At 37.7% G+C, this 17,607-nt stretch overlaps 1 protein-coding gene across 4 annotated transcripts in view; it reads left to right on the top strand.

Moving 5' to 3' along the window:
* pspc1 (paraspeckle component 1) overlaps positions 1-17,607 on the top strand; it is a 23,873-nt gene extending 6,266 nt beyond the window's left edge. The window contains exons 8-10 of one of the 4 annotated variants that reach the window (XM_040142181.1): positions 5,060-5,117; positions 8,600-8,736; positions 9,298-10,351. In XM_040142181.1, the coding sequence (XP_039998115.1) occupies positions 5,060-5,117; positions 8,600-8,736; positions 9,298-9,591 (489 nt within the window). In that variant the 3' untranslated portion in view covers positions 9,592-10,351. Of the gene's footprint in view, positions 1-3,338; positions 3,834-5,059; positions 5,118-8,599; positions 8,737-9,297; positions 10,352-13,024; positions 13,068-17,542 lie in introns of those variants that run through there. The other 3 variants (XR_005708622.1, XM_040142183.1, XM_040142182.1) reach the window with 3 other exon arrangements.

Genomic DNA, 17,607 nt, shown 5'->3' with positions numbered 1-17,607 from the left:
CTCAAGGTGAACACCACACATGCACTCACCCAATGGTTGAGAATATGGTGAAGGATGACTCATCTGACCGTATCACTTTTTTTTACATCTCTATAGATCAGTGCCTGCGGTTTTTGCACCACTTAACTCTCAAATGTGCATTAATCTCTGTAATGAGGGGTTTTAGCACTGCACCCCTACTATAAGGTCCCTCTCTATGTGATTGTTGATGAACTGTTCCTGCTGACAAACTCTAAGCAGGTCCCACATTCACTTTCTCAGTCACACGAGGAAGAGTTTCACCTTCTGTTTTTCCTTACATATCACCCTAATGCACAAGCATCATGGTCGTCAAATGTGCACGGTTGGCCACAATTTCCAACTCTATTCACTGACGTGTCTCCCATAGATTTAAATACAGATATCACTTAGTCACTGTTGAGCAGTCTTTGTGACTGAAATGCCTGCCATCCGTGCCACGACATTGAACCCTCTTTGAAAGTCACTTAGATCTTTTCCTCTTGCCGTCTTGATACAAAATCAGAATCAACTGGGCCTGCTTAGTATGTTTATACCTGCCGCAGAGCATGATGGGATGTTAGCTACTTAATTGTACCATGCAGAGCACCTGTGCGGAGGCGTCTGCATTCGTAACGTTTCTCCACTCATTTATTCAGGTTTTTCCTTTAATTTGTCACCCGTCTGTAGCAGCTTTCAATAATTTCTGTAGGGACAAGCTTTTCCCTCTTTTTGTATATTTGTAATGACTTTCCTCTGTTTTGATAGTTGCAGTTATGGCTGGTTTGTTACCACATCACCTCAATACTGTGGTCATTATGTCAAACCAAACAACATCAGACAAACACCCGTATCGACACAGTATAGTTTTGATTATTTACTAATAATTTATTACTATTTGCAGTTCAAGTGTAATAGAGGTACTAAATTAACCATAACAACAACACTAAACCTTTTTTACTCTTTCTTCATTAGACCATTTTCTTTTCATTATCCTTTTCTGTCACACTCTTTCCAAACGGTGTACTTTTTTAGTTACAAAATGAGTCCACTTTGTGTTTTTTTTCCCACACTAAATGACACAATGTAACAAAATACCACAATACTGTGACGATAGCCACCCACTAAATATCACCTCTCTGACGTTTAAAATATTTAATCTAGTTTTTAAATCCACCCCAAAAGCTTCAACAGTCAGTTATAACTGAGGGGCTGTTGTATTGGTTTACATTACATTGTACAGGTGTTGTTCACCTCCTGAACAATTTAGAATAAATAAAGCTTGTCATCCAAGTGATTATCTGCAGAACAGTAACCTTGTTTGCATCTCTGAATATCAGATTGTTTACGCCTTAGGACTCAACAGTTTTATGTGTAATTACTTCACCTCTGTTCTATATATATGTTTTTTTTTGTTTGTTTGTTTTTTGCTTGTGATGTTTTCTGCAAATTATAGGGATCTGTATTTATTATTGATTTCCTAGATGAACATCTTCACTACACAGAAATCTAAAGACAGATAGTATAGATCCATTGCATTGCCAGCTCTATCTATGAAATTTGATTAGAAATGGAACATGATTTTAAAGACAGGGACATGGTTGTATATATGAACAGAAACAGCCTGTCCAAAAGATATTCAGAAATTAAGGCAACAAAATCGATAGAACTTGATAAATGTGAACGATAGTAAATGTATAGTTTTGCTGTCCCACTACAAATATATACATATATGGATTGGCTGCTCAAATAAATTGTTTTAGTGGGAAACACTAATACACACATGATTGGAACAGTTAAACTTTGATATGGCATAATTACGAGCTTGACTGCTGAATCTAGATCATGTCTATCATCTTGCTGAGGGCCTAGCAATGGATAAACTTTAAATATTCATAGAATAGACGAGAGAATTGATTTCATGGCACAGTGCTCTAAAAGCAATGAGAAGGTTTGTGAAAAGAAATAAGGAGAAGATAAAGGATGTTTGCAGTGATTTTAAAAACAAAAAAAAAAAAACATGGCCAACAAGAACCATTATGTAATCTGTAGAATTTTTTAAAGGTTTTATTTTTATCTAAAACAAAGTTTGAGTGAAGTTCAGTCAGTGTGAATGTCTGTTGGTGTGTTACTGTATGTTGTTGTGTTTTATTATAACTTTTCTCTTCAAATCCTTTGCTCCGTTTAGTGGTCCTGTTGGAGTCGGCGTCTTAACATGCACATAACAAATACACACACTCACATGTATCTAGGACCATCCGTCCAATCCACACCGACTCTGAATTATGGCCGCCAAGTGGCCTCAAATCAACTGCTAATTAGTCTTATTAATTACGTTTTTAGTAATGTAGGTTTTAGTTGAATACAAGAGAGTTATTGATCCTTTTTTAAAGTGAGGGGGGTTGCATGTGTGTTGTATGTCTTACAGTTGGTGTTGATTGATACATTTTTAGAAATCAATTGTATTAATAAGTACTGCACTTTACTCCCCTAATGCTGCTTTGACTACATACGTTGAACTCCACATATAATTGAATTTACTTAATTATTTAATTTAAAGGACTATTTTCCAAATATTTGTAGACCACTTTGGTATAATAACAAGACAGCATATTGATCCACATAATTAGCCATTAGACAGAGGCTCATACATTTTACTCTTTTCACATTTCAGTGCTAACTTTCTCTTTTTGGTATCGTTCTAGTGTGTACTCTTATTTGCTGGGAGGATTAGTGTTCAGTAAGGATGTCTCCCAGAATGTAAACCCTGCCGTTGCTGCCATCTAGTGCTCAAATTAGCTGCAGTTCAGGCATCAGTGTTTTGATCGTAAACAGGCTCCAAGCTTTTAATCCCAGACTTTAGTGCAAGAATGATATAAGTTTTCATCACACATTAAGTACATTTGCTCTGTTGCAACACTATTACTACTTTTCTTATTATATTTGTAATATATTGACCATTGAACAGGTAAGTATATAAACAATGCAGAGGTTGAGGATTATAGTATTTGCATTACCTGAACGTATTTTCCTTCTGTGTCCTATGGATTTGGTATTTCTGGGACATATTCTAGTATTGCTGTAGCTATAGATGCATTATTTTGGCATACTAAATTCAATTTGCCTACTGTGTCACTGGGTCATTGTAATATGGTCTAGATGTCTGTATATAAGGGAGAGATTGGAACTGTGTAAAATGCTTTACATTTTAACGTTATTGACTGACAGCTGCATTTTAGCATTATTATTTGTGTTAGATTGTGAACATATACACATTGGTGATTAAACTTAAATGATATGGACCTATTACAAAGGGCTCATAGGTTTTCATTAAAGTTTAGTTTCAGGTCATTGATGTCCAGCTGATTTCACTGAGTTGGATTATGCCTCAGATGTGTCATTACAAATTTTCATTAAAAACAAAAAACAGCTGTACCCCGAAAGCAGACTCGATCCAGGTCAGTGAAATGTATTATCGCTGAATTTTATTCACCTTCTGTGTTTGCAGGATTATGTGTGTATGTCTGTCAGAGAGACTGAAGGAGAGAGAGACGGTTGTGTGCTAGTATAGGTATAATTCAATGTGTGTGTGAGTGTGTGTGTGTGTGAGTGAAATGTATCCATAATTGTGTTATTTTGAGAGGATGTGGAAAAATGTATGCATGAATGAACAGATGATGGGGAGTCTCTATTTTTGTTTGTTTGGGCGCTGACACACCAAGCCGACAGTTACCAGACAGGCCACCTTCAGCAGCTTTGTTTTGTCCAGCACCATTAACTACAGCAGGCCCTCATCAGCAGCTGTTTGGCTGATTGAGCATGTTGGCTCTGCATCTGAGGCACTCACTTATTTAGTGCAGTGTATCCTTTTTTTTTTTTTTTTTTTTTTTTTTTTGCCTCTACTCTTTAATCTTTCACAAGTGAAGACCTCTGGCTGACAATGTCAGTGCAAAAAAAAAAAAAAGTTACAGTGATAGTTGCTACTGTTTGTTTTCAAGATTAAAAAGGGGCCATTAAAGCAGATGCATGATGGCGGTCAGCTGTAGTAACTGTGATGTGTTCAAGTGCCATTTTTAGCTCAAAGCCCAATTCATGCTTGCTGCCCTTCCGTCTGGCCGCAGGGGTCCCTGTGACGTATATTTACCATCTGTCCACATTCGCAAAGGTCCTCGCTCCGCCCAAACTTTGTGACTGTGTGAGGACTTGACATACTACAAGTGCGTGGACTGCACATGCACAAAAATACCAAACTAAATGCTTGTTTTGTGTACTGTATGTATACACTGTATTCCCCATCCATGGCTTTATTCTTAAGTGGTCGCAAACAGTTTCCTGTTTTGTTTTGTTTTTTTCCCCTTTTCTCTTCCAGTGCTCTTGTGTAGAACGTGTCTGTGTATAGAGACCCCCCAACTGTAGTATTTAGAGAAGCGTGTGAGCCTCCGTTGTTGCATGCAAGTCCGCTGCTGCTTCTGTGTTCATGTATGACCAGACCTTGATGTGAGGTCTTTGTTGGCACTAATTTCTGAGTTGACTTGGTGTGTCAGGGCCTTTGTGAATGTGTGAATGCAGTAATTAAGATTCTGACATAACTTTTAATTTGGGTTGAGTCTACTTAACAAAGAAAATGCTTTAAACGCAACATTAAAAGTTTACACATACAAATGATCCAGGATTCCATTCTCTGTGTCCCTTTTTTATAGATTTGCACTAGCTAATTTTCCAGCTAATTTGGTATGATGTAGGCAAATTAGTTAGTAGCACTTTAATTGCCATGAGTTTGTCTGTGACCAGTAAATTAACAGGATAGAAAATGTTGCTCCCTTGCCAGACTTTAGATAGAGGCAAGGATATAGTGAACCTAAATTTAAAATTGATATTTGCCATCATTGATAAAGAATAATAATTACATTCCTTAACAGCCATAGGTAGTTTCCCTGGCCCTCATCAGTTTTGTGTATTAAATAAATAGTATTACAGTGTGAGTGTTGTCCTGTGGGCTATCCGCTGAAGATTTGTACTTTAGCAGAGTTTTGTTCTGAAGACTCTTCTTCACTTCTTCCAGAGGGAACAGGAAATGAGAGTGGGTGAGCTGGGCCCTCGTGGAGCCATTAATATGGGAGGTACGGGCATGATTGTTTAAGGACTGGTTGATACAAAAACCAGATCAAGTGATAAGTGAATTATGAGTGCCTTGATGTCATTTTACATTATTATTATTATTATTATTTGTCTTGCATCCCAAGTGAGTCATTTTCAACAAGATGTAATTTCAGTTGTAGGAATGTGTACTTTGATGCCCTTTTTGGTGTAAAATGGACTCACTTGGGATGTAGTGCAGAGGCAATGAAAACATACCTTACCACATGACAACATAATGTCCGAACTAACAAAATATACAGTGTACTGAATGGGCTTGTTTTTGTTGGGGTTGGGATTTCATAGTTTGAGAAATATTTGGTCCCCGAGCTCTCGTCCTGAGTTGTATGCAGATCTGAAATAAGGGATCATATTTTCCCTCTCAGGAATCAATGCTAAAGAGGTTCAACTCATGATTTAAGCATGATATTTACATACTGTAATGGCCTTGGCTTTTAGTTTCACAGTACATCTTCAAAATAAACAAATAGATTGTAGCACATTTTTATTTAGCAAGGAATAATTACAGACTAAAAGTAACGATAAGTCCCTGTTCACTTTTATTAGGATTGGAAACTGCATTTCACAAAATCACTGTTGATCTGTGGGTGCAGGATGAGGGGCTGGGGACTGAGGTTTAAGTCTGTGGTGCTATGAACGACAAACAGATTGTCAGAGGTTCATGGTGGCTCTTCACCACACAAAGAGTGTAACCTAGGATTGCACATCACCTTTATAAACAAAGCTGCAATTCCTCATTTTTATTTAGCACGACCTAAAGGGTCTTTGTCTCAGCTTTAACTTGGTAACAGTATATAGTTTGAAGTCTGATATTCGATGTGTGGGTAATTTTCTCTGACGTCTTTCATTTTAGCTGCTCTGTCTGGAGTGGTAGTAGTTTTTGACTGGTCTATCATGTTCCTGTGTGAGTGGGTATGTGCATGTTTGTCTGTGATACTGCAAGTAAATGAAAATACACGTTCAAAAATAGAAATAGCCAAGCTCTTAACCATTTGTTACATTCTGACAGTGCATGTATACCAATCTCCTGTCAATACAGGACATATATGGCTAGAGCCAGCAGATGGTTAGATTATCTTAGCATAAAGACTGGAAACGGGGGGAAACAGCTGGCCTGGCTCTTTCCAAAGGCAACCGTATTCGCCTACCAGCACCTTCTAAAAAAATCACCGTTTCAGATGATACGTCTCATTCGTTTAATGGGGTATAAAAAAGATGTTTGGTACTTTCTCAGACATATTTCAAAGTATGTAAAAGTGTATGCTTGTCAGTACTTACGATCAGCGTTGTATGGAAATTAAAACATTAAACTTTTGAAATACATGGTGCCCTAACCATTGCATGACATGATATACAAATAAATTGTGATGTGTCTTTAAAGTTTAATATGTGGCAGTAATTACGTTGCTTTGGTTCATTGAGACACAAGTATACTGTATATCAGTCATGTTGCTGCCCATTTCCCAGCACTTCTGTCATTGAGCTTCTTTTGTTTGTTTTTTTGTTTTTTTTTAAATTCAGTTGCCAGTTTTTTAGGTACACCTATCTAAAACTAATGTAGTATAATACAATAGCCTAGCAATTCCTACCTTCATGAAGCTGTTCATTGAACTGTATGGCCATTTGGAGTCTGGAACATATGACGCTGATAAATTGTATTTTGTTATACTGAGAGGTGTTTTTAATATTTAATCATTCCTCATTGATATCAATTATGTAGTCAAACGCTTTTTGAGGGAAAGGTTGTATCAGCAACTTAAGATTTGTTGATATTCCCAGAACATGCTGTCAGCAGTTTTCATAGTGCTATTTCTGTGGTAAAAAGTACTAACAATGACACTTATACAATGAGGCGAAAAAATACCTCAATCATACCTTTTACCAAATAGCATCTGATAAAAGAAATGTACTCTTAACATCTATATTAAAAGTTGTCCCCGTTTGCAATGCTCCATACCAGTTTTACAAACTCCTGGTCTGCAGTGTTGTGAAATACTTTTTGCTGCTATCCTAAGAATGCAAAACTTGGAAGTTTCACTTCATTTTGACTTAAATATTCACAATGTTTCATTATTTTAGTATCCAGTCAAGTTCAGTTGTACTGCACCCAAAATGTGTGCAGTAGCCGAGGTAATATGTAGCAGGGTTTGTGTTTGATTGGAACTGAACTTGTGGTGTCTTTGGAAGTCTGTAATTTTTTTATATGGTCCAATGTTGTTTTCTAACAACTCCATCTCCACATTCTCTATAATTAAGGTGACGTGCAATCCATGGGTTAGTTAGTAAAAAAAAAATTGCGGACATTGCCACTTGGCCTCAGATTTTAGCTGTCAAAGTGAGAACCTCTCTCTCTGCTAATTTCACAGTCTGCTGTCTCTGTCTGCTCTTTCTATAAAAACGTAACCTTTGATACTTATTGTGTAACATATTTCAGCGCCTGTTAACTACTTTAAATTAACGTTGGTTTTTGGTTGTGAATGTCATGTATTCAGATTAACCACCAGAGTGTTATTTGATCTTTTTTTTTTTTTTTTTTAAATTCAAGAGTTGAGCATGCAGTCTAAGTCAATTTTAAATGAGTACCAATGTTTTTAATACCAATAATTAATGGGGATGCACCGATCTGACATCTTCTCTCCCAATAACAATTCAGATACCTAATCTTGGGGTATCTGCTGATACTGAGTCTACTGGATTGGCATTAAATTACTGATCCAATGCCAGTGATTTTTGTTGAATATTTAAAATCTGTATAAACCTGACTCACTGCATGGAACACATTGGGACCAGTCTTATAGATGAGGCTGTAATGGTAACACATAACTTATTAACTTTAAGTGGGGTGTTCATAAACAGTCGTTCTTTTTAGGCTTGTACATATTTTTAATTACAGTCTATTAAAGTGCGTGGCTGCATTAACTTCAGTCAAATTTTTAGCCATACTAGAAGCGTTGCCTTTAGAGATGGGAATGGTTGGTCCAAACTGGAACAACTATTACCATGAAAATTTTGTACAGTCAGTCACAGATGTATCCTAATATCTTTGGTGATACCCTGACTTCACATTTAGTCTGACCAAGGTTGACATCCCAGTTTGAAGTGAGATGGTGATTTTAATGTAAAACCATCATCAGGTCAAAGTTTTGATTTGTCCAATACTTTGGTTTATTGACCAACTACCTGTAAAACTATTGACATTCCCTTTAACCTCAGCTGTTCGTTGTGTTTAGTGCTAATTAGTGTAATGTGGATCAGTCAAATCTTGTAGATACCGATCCAGTGCATCCCTAATCATTTTAGCTAGTGACTAAAAGCCAACGTTAACCTTTATTTTAAATCAATGAGAATAGCTCTAGCGTTCAGCTACCACAGTTCTTACTGGGCGTTGAGTTCATTACATGGAACCACCGAGTGACCAACCGATGCTCCGTTGTTTTGCGTGTAGATGGCTATAACCAGGCCTCTGCAGGGCCCAGTGGTAACCAGGGTCAAATGATGGGCATGAGTGGAAGGGGAGGAGCCATTGGCCCAGAGGGAACTGCAAAAATGGGCACACCATTGATGTCAGAGAATGGAGCCATGGTAATGTATCCGCAAGAATAAATAAAGCTTATCGCTCAGTTAGTACATATTTGAGATGGAAGCCATTTTTTGTCGAATAAATTAGCAGAACTTTGCCTAAAACAGTACATTGCCTCAAAGTGTCTTGATTTTAAAAATAAATAACTAAAATATTACAAAATAATTTGTCTTCTAAGGAATTTTTAACAAAATAGTTATTGCTTGAATTTGAACAATGGCCTACCCTTACAAGTTTCGTATTGAAGCAAAAGCAAAAAATGCTAAATTTTTTTTGAAAATGCTTTTTTTGAATAACTTGTAAATTGATCTTAAATTTGTAGACTTAACTAATAGACTTATTTCTCTCTCTCCCTTTGTCTGCTCGGTCCACTTCTCTCCCTTTTACTCTTGGATGGTGACACTTGGATCAACCCTGACTGATGAACTTTTAAAACCCAATCAATTTTTTTTTGCATACATTTTATTCATGTCTGACCCCAAAACATGCTCCTGTGCCTATAATACCATTGTAATTACAATATCACACACCCTTTTTGTAACGCTGACCCCATGATACCATAGCGAAACGATAGATACCCGCAGGGTGGATCAATGGGGGGCCGGCCAGAAGTTGATTCCCCAAAGCAACAGCAGCCGACGCCGCAGCAGCAGCAGCCAACGCAGCAGCAGCCGCAGCCGCAACAGCCGCAGCAGCAGCAGCAGCCGCCGCAGCAGCCGCTGCAGCAGCAGCAGCAGCAGCAGCAGCAGCAGCCCCCACCATTGGGCCCCCAAGTTGGACCAGCCACAGGATTTGGCAGGGGGAACCCAGTAGGGGGAGTCTTTGATGGGCCAAATAACAAGCGCCGCAGATACTAACTTCTCCAGGTTTTCAAGGGTCTTTGTTTGTGCCCCTGCCTAGTTTTTCTTTTTCTGTTTTTGTAATGACCTAGTTGTTGACCTGCTACCCTCCCTATGACTTGCACATGTTTGCTGAAAAAAATCTGACAGATTTTTTGTTAGTTTTGGGGTCAGTTGGAGTTTTTTTTTTTTTTTTTTTTTACATTTTTCTTCGTGTGTTCTGAAGTGCTCAATGAGGGGCACTTATTTTGTGATTGATAAAATTACAGAATAATGCTTTGCATCCAGTTATCTGAAATGTTTATACATAATATTTTACACAGTATACGTTTCTCCTCTCTGTTTTCTGAATGAAACAGCTTTTTTGTGGGCTGAATAGTGAGTGTGAAAACAACTTTCATAGCATGTCGGAGAAGGCTTTTGCAGTTGCTATGGATGCCATTGCGTTGGATACACTTTTTAAGCTGCTCTAGGGGAGTGTCAGATTTGCAGAATGATTAATTAGATTGCACATTGATTAGATTGCTGATGTCTGAAAAACATTCCTGGCAGTAAAGCATCTTAACAATAACTACTGTACGTTCAGTCATATAATGCCTTAGTTGCTAGATTTTGTTTTTGTTGCATTTGATAGTGGTCCTCCCTTCAAACATACTCTTAATCTTAGCTAATTATATGTTGAATCATACCGTAAGTAAAAGTTATGGCTTCAGTGCTGTCCTGTATTTGATTGGTTAAGAGAAATAAAACATTTGTAGGAAGCTGTGTTTCTTTGTGATTTTAAAGAATTGTCTCTTTCACCATAAACATGACAGTAAATAAACCAAATCGTGCTCAGTAATTTCCCTCAACCACCCCACACCCGACTCCCATAATCTTAACCTTGTTGTCGGGTTTGCAAGCTGGATGCATTTTTTTTTTTTTTTTTAAAGCCACAGGTCATTTCTGATCCAGAATGGCTAAAATGGCTTGTAGTTTGTACAAAATCTATTGTAACTACTATCTTTTATTTACGTTATTTAGGATACTGTATATACCAAATACCCCAATCACCGCCATCTGAAATGGAAATCTTGCAGCATGACTGCTCTGTCTAAACAGCTCTAGGTTTTGCTGAATTGCAGCATAACTGGAGCCTAATGCACAGCCAAATCAGATTTACTATCAAGTAACTATAGTTCCTTCTTTGTAATGGTAAAATTGAAAATGTATTTTAATTTTTTGAGCTTCTAGGCATCTGATGCGTCTATTTAGTATTCACCTGACATCTGGCATACGTTGCACATGCTAATTTTATAGCTGACATGTCAAATGTGACCCTATGTTATATAATATTCTGACCCCAATTGGCTTAAAGATTTCCATATGGCCAATATTTAACTTCCTCTAACAAGGTCGTCATTCTAGGGAAAGTGATAACACATGAAGAATTACACTGTCCGCTGTTGTTAAAGTCAGTATCAGGTTCATTTTGAAAAGGAAGTTGCCATTAAGCCATACCGAATTGTTCCATACATTTTTAAAACTATATCAAAATATTTTCTGGTGTGAGTTACACAATTTTTGTTAAGAAAACTATATAGTATCCCCTTAGTGTTTGTGTGAGAGTGTGTGTTGGCTACAGTTGTGTTCATAATCAAACATCTCTGCATCAGTTAAACAAAAACAAAAACGTGGCCCTGGTTCTCTGTGTGGTTGACAATACAAGCGCTCCCTGTCACTGGATCTGGGAAATGTCATAAACCCCGACCAGGTGTCACGGATGCTAAAGAATAGATTTATAACAGGTAATACATTTCATTTTTCCCTTTCTTGTATTGTAAAACACACTCACAAAGTATTTGTGCATATTGCACGTGAACTATATTTCTGTATAGGCCTTTATATGTGTATGTGCAAATCATTAATCAAATGATGTGGCGCTGCTGCAGCAATTGTATTTGTTATAAGGGATTTCTATACAGCGAGTCCATTTCTGACAACGGAGTGAGATATGCTCCTTACCAATGTTGGGTCACATTATGTGAATCTCAAAGCTCTTGAGTTATGTGAACTGTAAAGGCAGTTTACAGAGTTCATCCATTAGCATATAGGTACTGTTATTTGGTAAATTTTAGGGATCCTGGATATCTCAGAGGACAGTAATAGAACCATGAGTAATATTAGAAAACAGGGCTTCACAAAAGGTTTTAATGTAGTGCTTTGTATTGGTGCTCAGTTGAAAGCTGGAAGTTAATAGGCTAAGTGATGGAGAAGATGACGGGGTTATAGCTAAAATGTGGTTCATAGGCGTGTTTTCTAGTAGATGATCTAACGTAAGGGTTGAACGAAATGTGGAGCAGAGCGTTAGCAACACGTGTGAGATGCGTAGGATTTATGACGCGCTTAGGGATGTAAATGATCTCTCGTCAGTAGATCAGCAGTGACATGATGGCATCAGAGAGGAAGCGGCGGACCTTTAGAAGTTTAAGGATGTCAGTTGAGGAAAACATACCGTGAGATGTTGAGATGTTGTTGATATAGAAGAGCCAGTAAAGCTTAAATCTTAACCTAATACAGCACAAATTGTTCTTTTGTATGATCTAAAGAAGAGCAACTTATGTTAAACTTGCCAGGTTTGCCTCTGTTATTTAGAAACCATATCTTTGCTTGCATCAGACCTGCATTCAGTGATGTTCACTCTAATTTCATGTTTTGATGACCTACATGGTCTAACTTCTCATAATAAGACAATGCTTGTCTCTCAATCAGTAATTGTGTCACGAATCCCCAGAAACTGGCGTTTTGTATCAGATACAAAGACTTTGCCACAGCTAAGCATTGACGTTTAGTTGTTACTAGTATTTTTTAAATGCTAAATGGGGGTTATAGAACGCCACACAGTTGATTTTCCAGCTGAGATGTATTTGCATAAAGTGAAGAGAGATTGAAGAAAGCGTCTTCTAATGAGTCAGATTTGCGTTATTATCTGATAGAAAACAAATGAGGAAGCACTTGTTGGATCTGACAGCAATGTAACACAAAGCAGGTGCTCCTAATGCAAGGGTTAGAGTTAGCGTTAAAGAGGAATGAATTCCCAATAAATACAACCAAAAGTGAGGGTGTGTGGTCTATGTGTTGGTCTTGTTTTTAATCATGTAGCCACTGTAATAAAGGCTTGTTGACTTTTGCACTACAACGAAGCAGTGTGCCTGGAATTTCTGGGAATTCATTCCTCATTTTTGTGGACGTTGCTGTATGATTTGTTAGCATGTAGAAGTTTGGTCCTGTAGATCTTATGGAAAAATCCTTTTACCTGTGCACTGTCATCTAATTCATCTACAGTATATTTTGCACAAGTAATCCACAGGCTGCATCAGATAACGCATAGTTGTTGAAATGTCCCTTTTAGTTGTTTGCTCAGTGTTAAAAAATATTTGTTTTAAATTGTCTTCATTCTTATCTCTTATAGGTCCTGTTTGTGTACTGCCTCCAGTGATGTGGCCAAGGAATAGGTAACGCACACACACACACACACACACACACACACACACACACACACACACACACACACACACACACACACAGTCTGTTATAAATGGATTGAACGTGTTTTATCCAAGTCAGGGCTGGGTACAGGGTCTACTACCCTGCATGTCCATTGTATAACGCTTTAAAAGTTACAGACATAGTTACTTTTAATAATAGGGATCTTTTGAATGCATTTGCACATTTGAGTTGGTGACTGAACAGAACCCAGAACCACACCCACTGACCACAAGGCCTCAGACCTGACCCAGTGAATTAACATTTAGCAGAGAGGAGCACTGATGCCCCCAAGGGGCATTTTGGCTTATAGACAGCAGTCTATGAATAATAAATACACAAAAGTTGCAAGAGAAGAAGCTAGAAACTACTCAACAGCTTTTGAAAAGCTAAAAGCAGTTGGGCTGAAACCCTCATATATGGTATGGAGGTAAGTTTAACTCACTGTGTCGAGAATTCTGATTAAATTTATACTAATGACTTTACAGCACTGAAAATACATTCCCTTTTCCTAGACAGACCAACCCATCATAGCAAATTCAGATGTTTAGGGTGACAACATTTTTAATTGAGAAATGGTTTATGGATGTGAACCAGTTCCATATGTAGGGAGCCAAAGAAGACCTGAAAGATACAAGTATGTATATATGTATATATTTTTTTCTCCACACAGTTCATTACTGAGGGATCTAGTATTGAAAGCAAAAAGTAGAAATAAAGAAAAAATGATAAAATGAACATTAATCATTGCCTGTTTCCTGAGAGTAACAATTTCGTCAAGTATTTTTAACCCTTGTCTTTCTAGTTAAAGATTGTAAGTCATCTTACACCATGGATTGTAGATGGTGGACAGTGTCTATGAAAAGGTCCATTATAGGAGGAGGGTTTCACAAATTTCCTAAATACAACGAGTGCAACGAAGAAAGGTTTTTGTTTTGTTTTTTTTTGTTTGTTTTTTTTTTTTAATTTGTGTGCTCAAGATAAAAGACATATCTTTCAGACCTTCAGGGCCTCTGTACATATGCTTTGACTTTGAATTTTTTACATTTTTTATACAAGAAATCACCATAAAAAGGAGATTTTATTTGTCATTGTGATACCTAGAACCTCATAAACAGGAGCTGTTTTGCATGTGATTGACAAACGTTCAGTTTTCCACTGCTGTTCAACTCTGTGGTTCAAAAATATAACTGGTTTGTAAATCAAAGCCCTCCAGGGTTAAGTTAGATGACATCTATACCCACATACATTGTTAATTTGATCAGTGTGTGATTCCACAGGTAGGTTTTCAAAAATTGTATTGTATCTACAATAAATAAAGGTGACGTGTAAAACCACAGTGCTGTTGATGCCTCTGATTCCTGACCTTGTGTTCTGTTGGACTGATGTAAATGATTCACTGCGGATTTTTCATGAATTGCTACAGTAGCAGCTTAAAATCACTGTTTTCATTATCGTAAAATGATGCCCTGTTTTTATTCTTCATATTATCCAACTCCCTCCAGTTGCTTTGCATTGAATTTCATCCTTTACAGTCATCACCAGGTTTCTGTTCAGTCATGCTTATAGCTAAGTTTTGCCTGAACTGTTCAAACTGAAATTAGAAGTGACATCAGAGGCTGTTACAGTCAGCTAAACTAGAACCTCAAACATTGAATTTGTTAATTGGGACATACCCGTAATTAATGTAATAAGATAATTGCTTTGGTGTGGCAGGTTTTTTTTTTCAGTTCAATTGGACTTTTCAGTTCATTTGTAATGAAACAGAACCAGTAGGAACAACTCTCACTGCGTTGTGTTTGTCAGCAGACACAAGGTAAATAAAACAAAGTGTTTGGTCTTAAAATGATGATTACAATCATCGCTGTCCCTCTCATGTTTGCTTCATTTAATCAATAGGCAAGTCATCTGCACGTAACAGACGAGTTGCGGTGAGACACGAAGGATGACTTTTGTCTCCAACATTTGATACAGCCAAAGTAAACAGACCGACTCTTTAAGGTTGGAAAAAGTGTGTTAGTAGCAGGAAGGTAGGGAGGCAGTGAGATGAGACATGTTGCTTTTCTTTGCCACGCCTAAGGCTGTTCATTATCAACATGAGGGAAGGTAATCATCGAAGTGATCCAGTTTTAACGGGGCTGATTGTGGCCAATTTGGGGAATGATTACTCAGTGTCTCTGTTCTTCACTTTGTGGCCTCCTTCTTCTTCTTTAGCCCAGTTTGTGGCCCACTTCTGTTTCTGGAAGGACAATTGATTTTTGGGCAATAGTTATTTTTCCATTTGAAAATCAGCCAAGTTCGCACGCTCCCTTCAAAATCCACTTTGTCTAGATTTCCTTCCTCCGTATGGTCAGATGTTTACTTGTGTTCATGATGTGTGTAGACCTACATTTATCTCAATTTTCACTGTATCTGTTTATTGTACTGTTGTTTCATTAATATCTGCATTAAAAATCAAAGATAATGTCTTTTTGTGGAGTTAATTGAGGGAGAATCACTTGAATGTGCCCTACATTACAACCGTATGGCCTAGATTACAGTCAGGACTACAGCATGCACGACTGTTTCCCAGAGACGCTGGAATTTAATAATGTGGCCTCAGACTGATGGAGAGCCTGAAGCTACTGTACTGACAGTGAGCATTGGACTCACACTGTTGACCCATAATTTGATAATGTTTGTCTATTGGATCTAAATAACTTCTTTTAGTTCAGAAAATGTTCCCAGGATTCTTTGTGTTCGTTCATTTATACTGATTTAACCCCAGTGTTCTTGACATTTGCTCCCACAGACCTCGCTGCTGTACGTGGAAATAATAATGATAACGATGACTATAAGTGCAAAATCTTTTTCTTTTCCTTCGACCTTATCATAACTCATGTAATTAAGTGTTGAAGTCATAATCCTACCCTTTGCCACACACTGGGCTGCATATCTGATGTAGGTGACAAAATACACAAATGACCATAAAGCTGTGGTTTCCAAGCTGTGGGTCGCGACCCCCCAAAGGCCTTCAAGATACATCTGAGGGATCCCCACAGGATTAAAGGGATAAGAAGCAGTTTTTGCTTTGTTTCTTGTGAAATACTAGAGAGAGTTCATGACCAAGACCCGTGACAAGCGGTCACAAGGAGAATTTGATTGATTTTAAGCAGTGGTTGGGAACCACTTCTGTAAAGCATTGCTACACAACCTAATAAAGAAATGATGCTTGCCTGCTGGCATGTTTTACGTCTTATAGGTTATGCATATACAAATATATTTTCCTTTTTTCTGCTGACAAGTCATGCAGAGAAAAAGACTCGTACAGTATGTTATCCTATATAGTGACATTTCTTAGGTTTGGGATCTGTTACACCCCAGAGAGGTGGAACTCCTTGTTAAACCTCTCAAAGACTCAATAACAGAAATCCTAATAGACTTATTCAGGATTTGGTAGGGACAGTCCCGTGTAAAAAGTATGAGAGCATATGAATATCCGTTGCGTCCTTGAGACCCCAGATTTTTTTTTCTCTCTTTTTTAACACAACATTAGGTTTAATGAAAATGTACAAAACCCCATTTTTAAAGCTGGTAAATCTCTCTCTCTCTCTCTCTCTCTCTTTTAAAAAAAGATTTCGAAACCTCAGACACTGAAAGTTTGATCATTTGATCAGTTTTACTTTGCTAAAGACCTTTATTTTTTCTTTAAATTGTTGGAATCTTTAAAAACCACCCGGTCTCACGTCATGTTTGATTTGTCTGTTTTTTGTTTTTTTTTTTCAATGGTGGTAAAAAAAAAAGGATCATTTTAGACTATGTATAATATAGTTAGATGTAAAAAGGAAATAATATTAAGAAGTATTTTTAATACATTTAAATATGTATGTAACGTAGTGGTATATTACGTTACATACATATTAGCTTCGGAGGAATGTTTGTATGTTAACTTACTAACAGAATGGTCTTGTTTCTGCTAATAGACAGTGATTTGCGCACTGATCTGTGTCAGCACAGAATAACTTGTTGACTGACAGCGGGGTGAAAGAATTCAACTTTTTCCTAATGCAGCTCGGTGTCAGTAATTAAACCCGAATTTACTGAAACGAGCTAACCCCCAAAGCGAAGGCCGTTCTTTACCAAGTGATGCCATCGTTCCCCTTGTTTTTTTTTTTTTGTTTGTTTTTTTAAGGCTGAATCAGATCGTCTGCGAAATGAATGGAACAATTTGGCTAAAAATAGGTTAGACCTATTTTTTGCCGCGTATTGGCGCCGCCTCCGTCCTGTGCGTAAAGACGCATTAAGAAGCGGCACAGCTACTGATAATCCAGACAGGAGGTGCTTCCGTTACAGCGCAGCCCTTTTTAATTGATGGGCAGGAGAGAGGGAGAACTGTGGGACCAGCAGCGCTTGTTTTTTTACCAACCCCCCCCCCCTTAACTCACCTGAACTTTCCTCTCCACAGATTTAGTTCTTCCCCTCCGCGTCCCCGTTTGCAGACTAAAGGTGTTCAGTGACTTCTCGTGAGCC

Source organism: Xiphias gladius, chromosome 13, assembly GCF_016859285.1.
Source record: "Xiphias gladius isolate SHS-SW01 ecotype Sanya breed wild chromosome 13, ASM1685928v1, whole genome shotgun sequence".
Taxonomy (NCBI): domain Eukaryota; kingdom Metazoa; phylum Chordata; class Actinopteri; order Istiophoriformes; family Xiphiidae; genus Xiphias; species Xiphias gladius.
The sequence above is the reverse complement of the archived record's forward strand: the minus strand, read 5'-3'. Positions and strand labels throughout refer to the sequence as shown.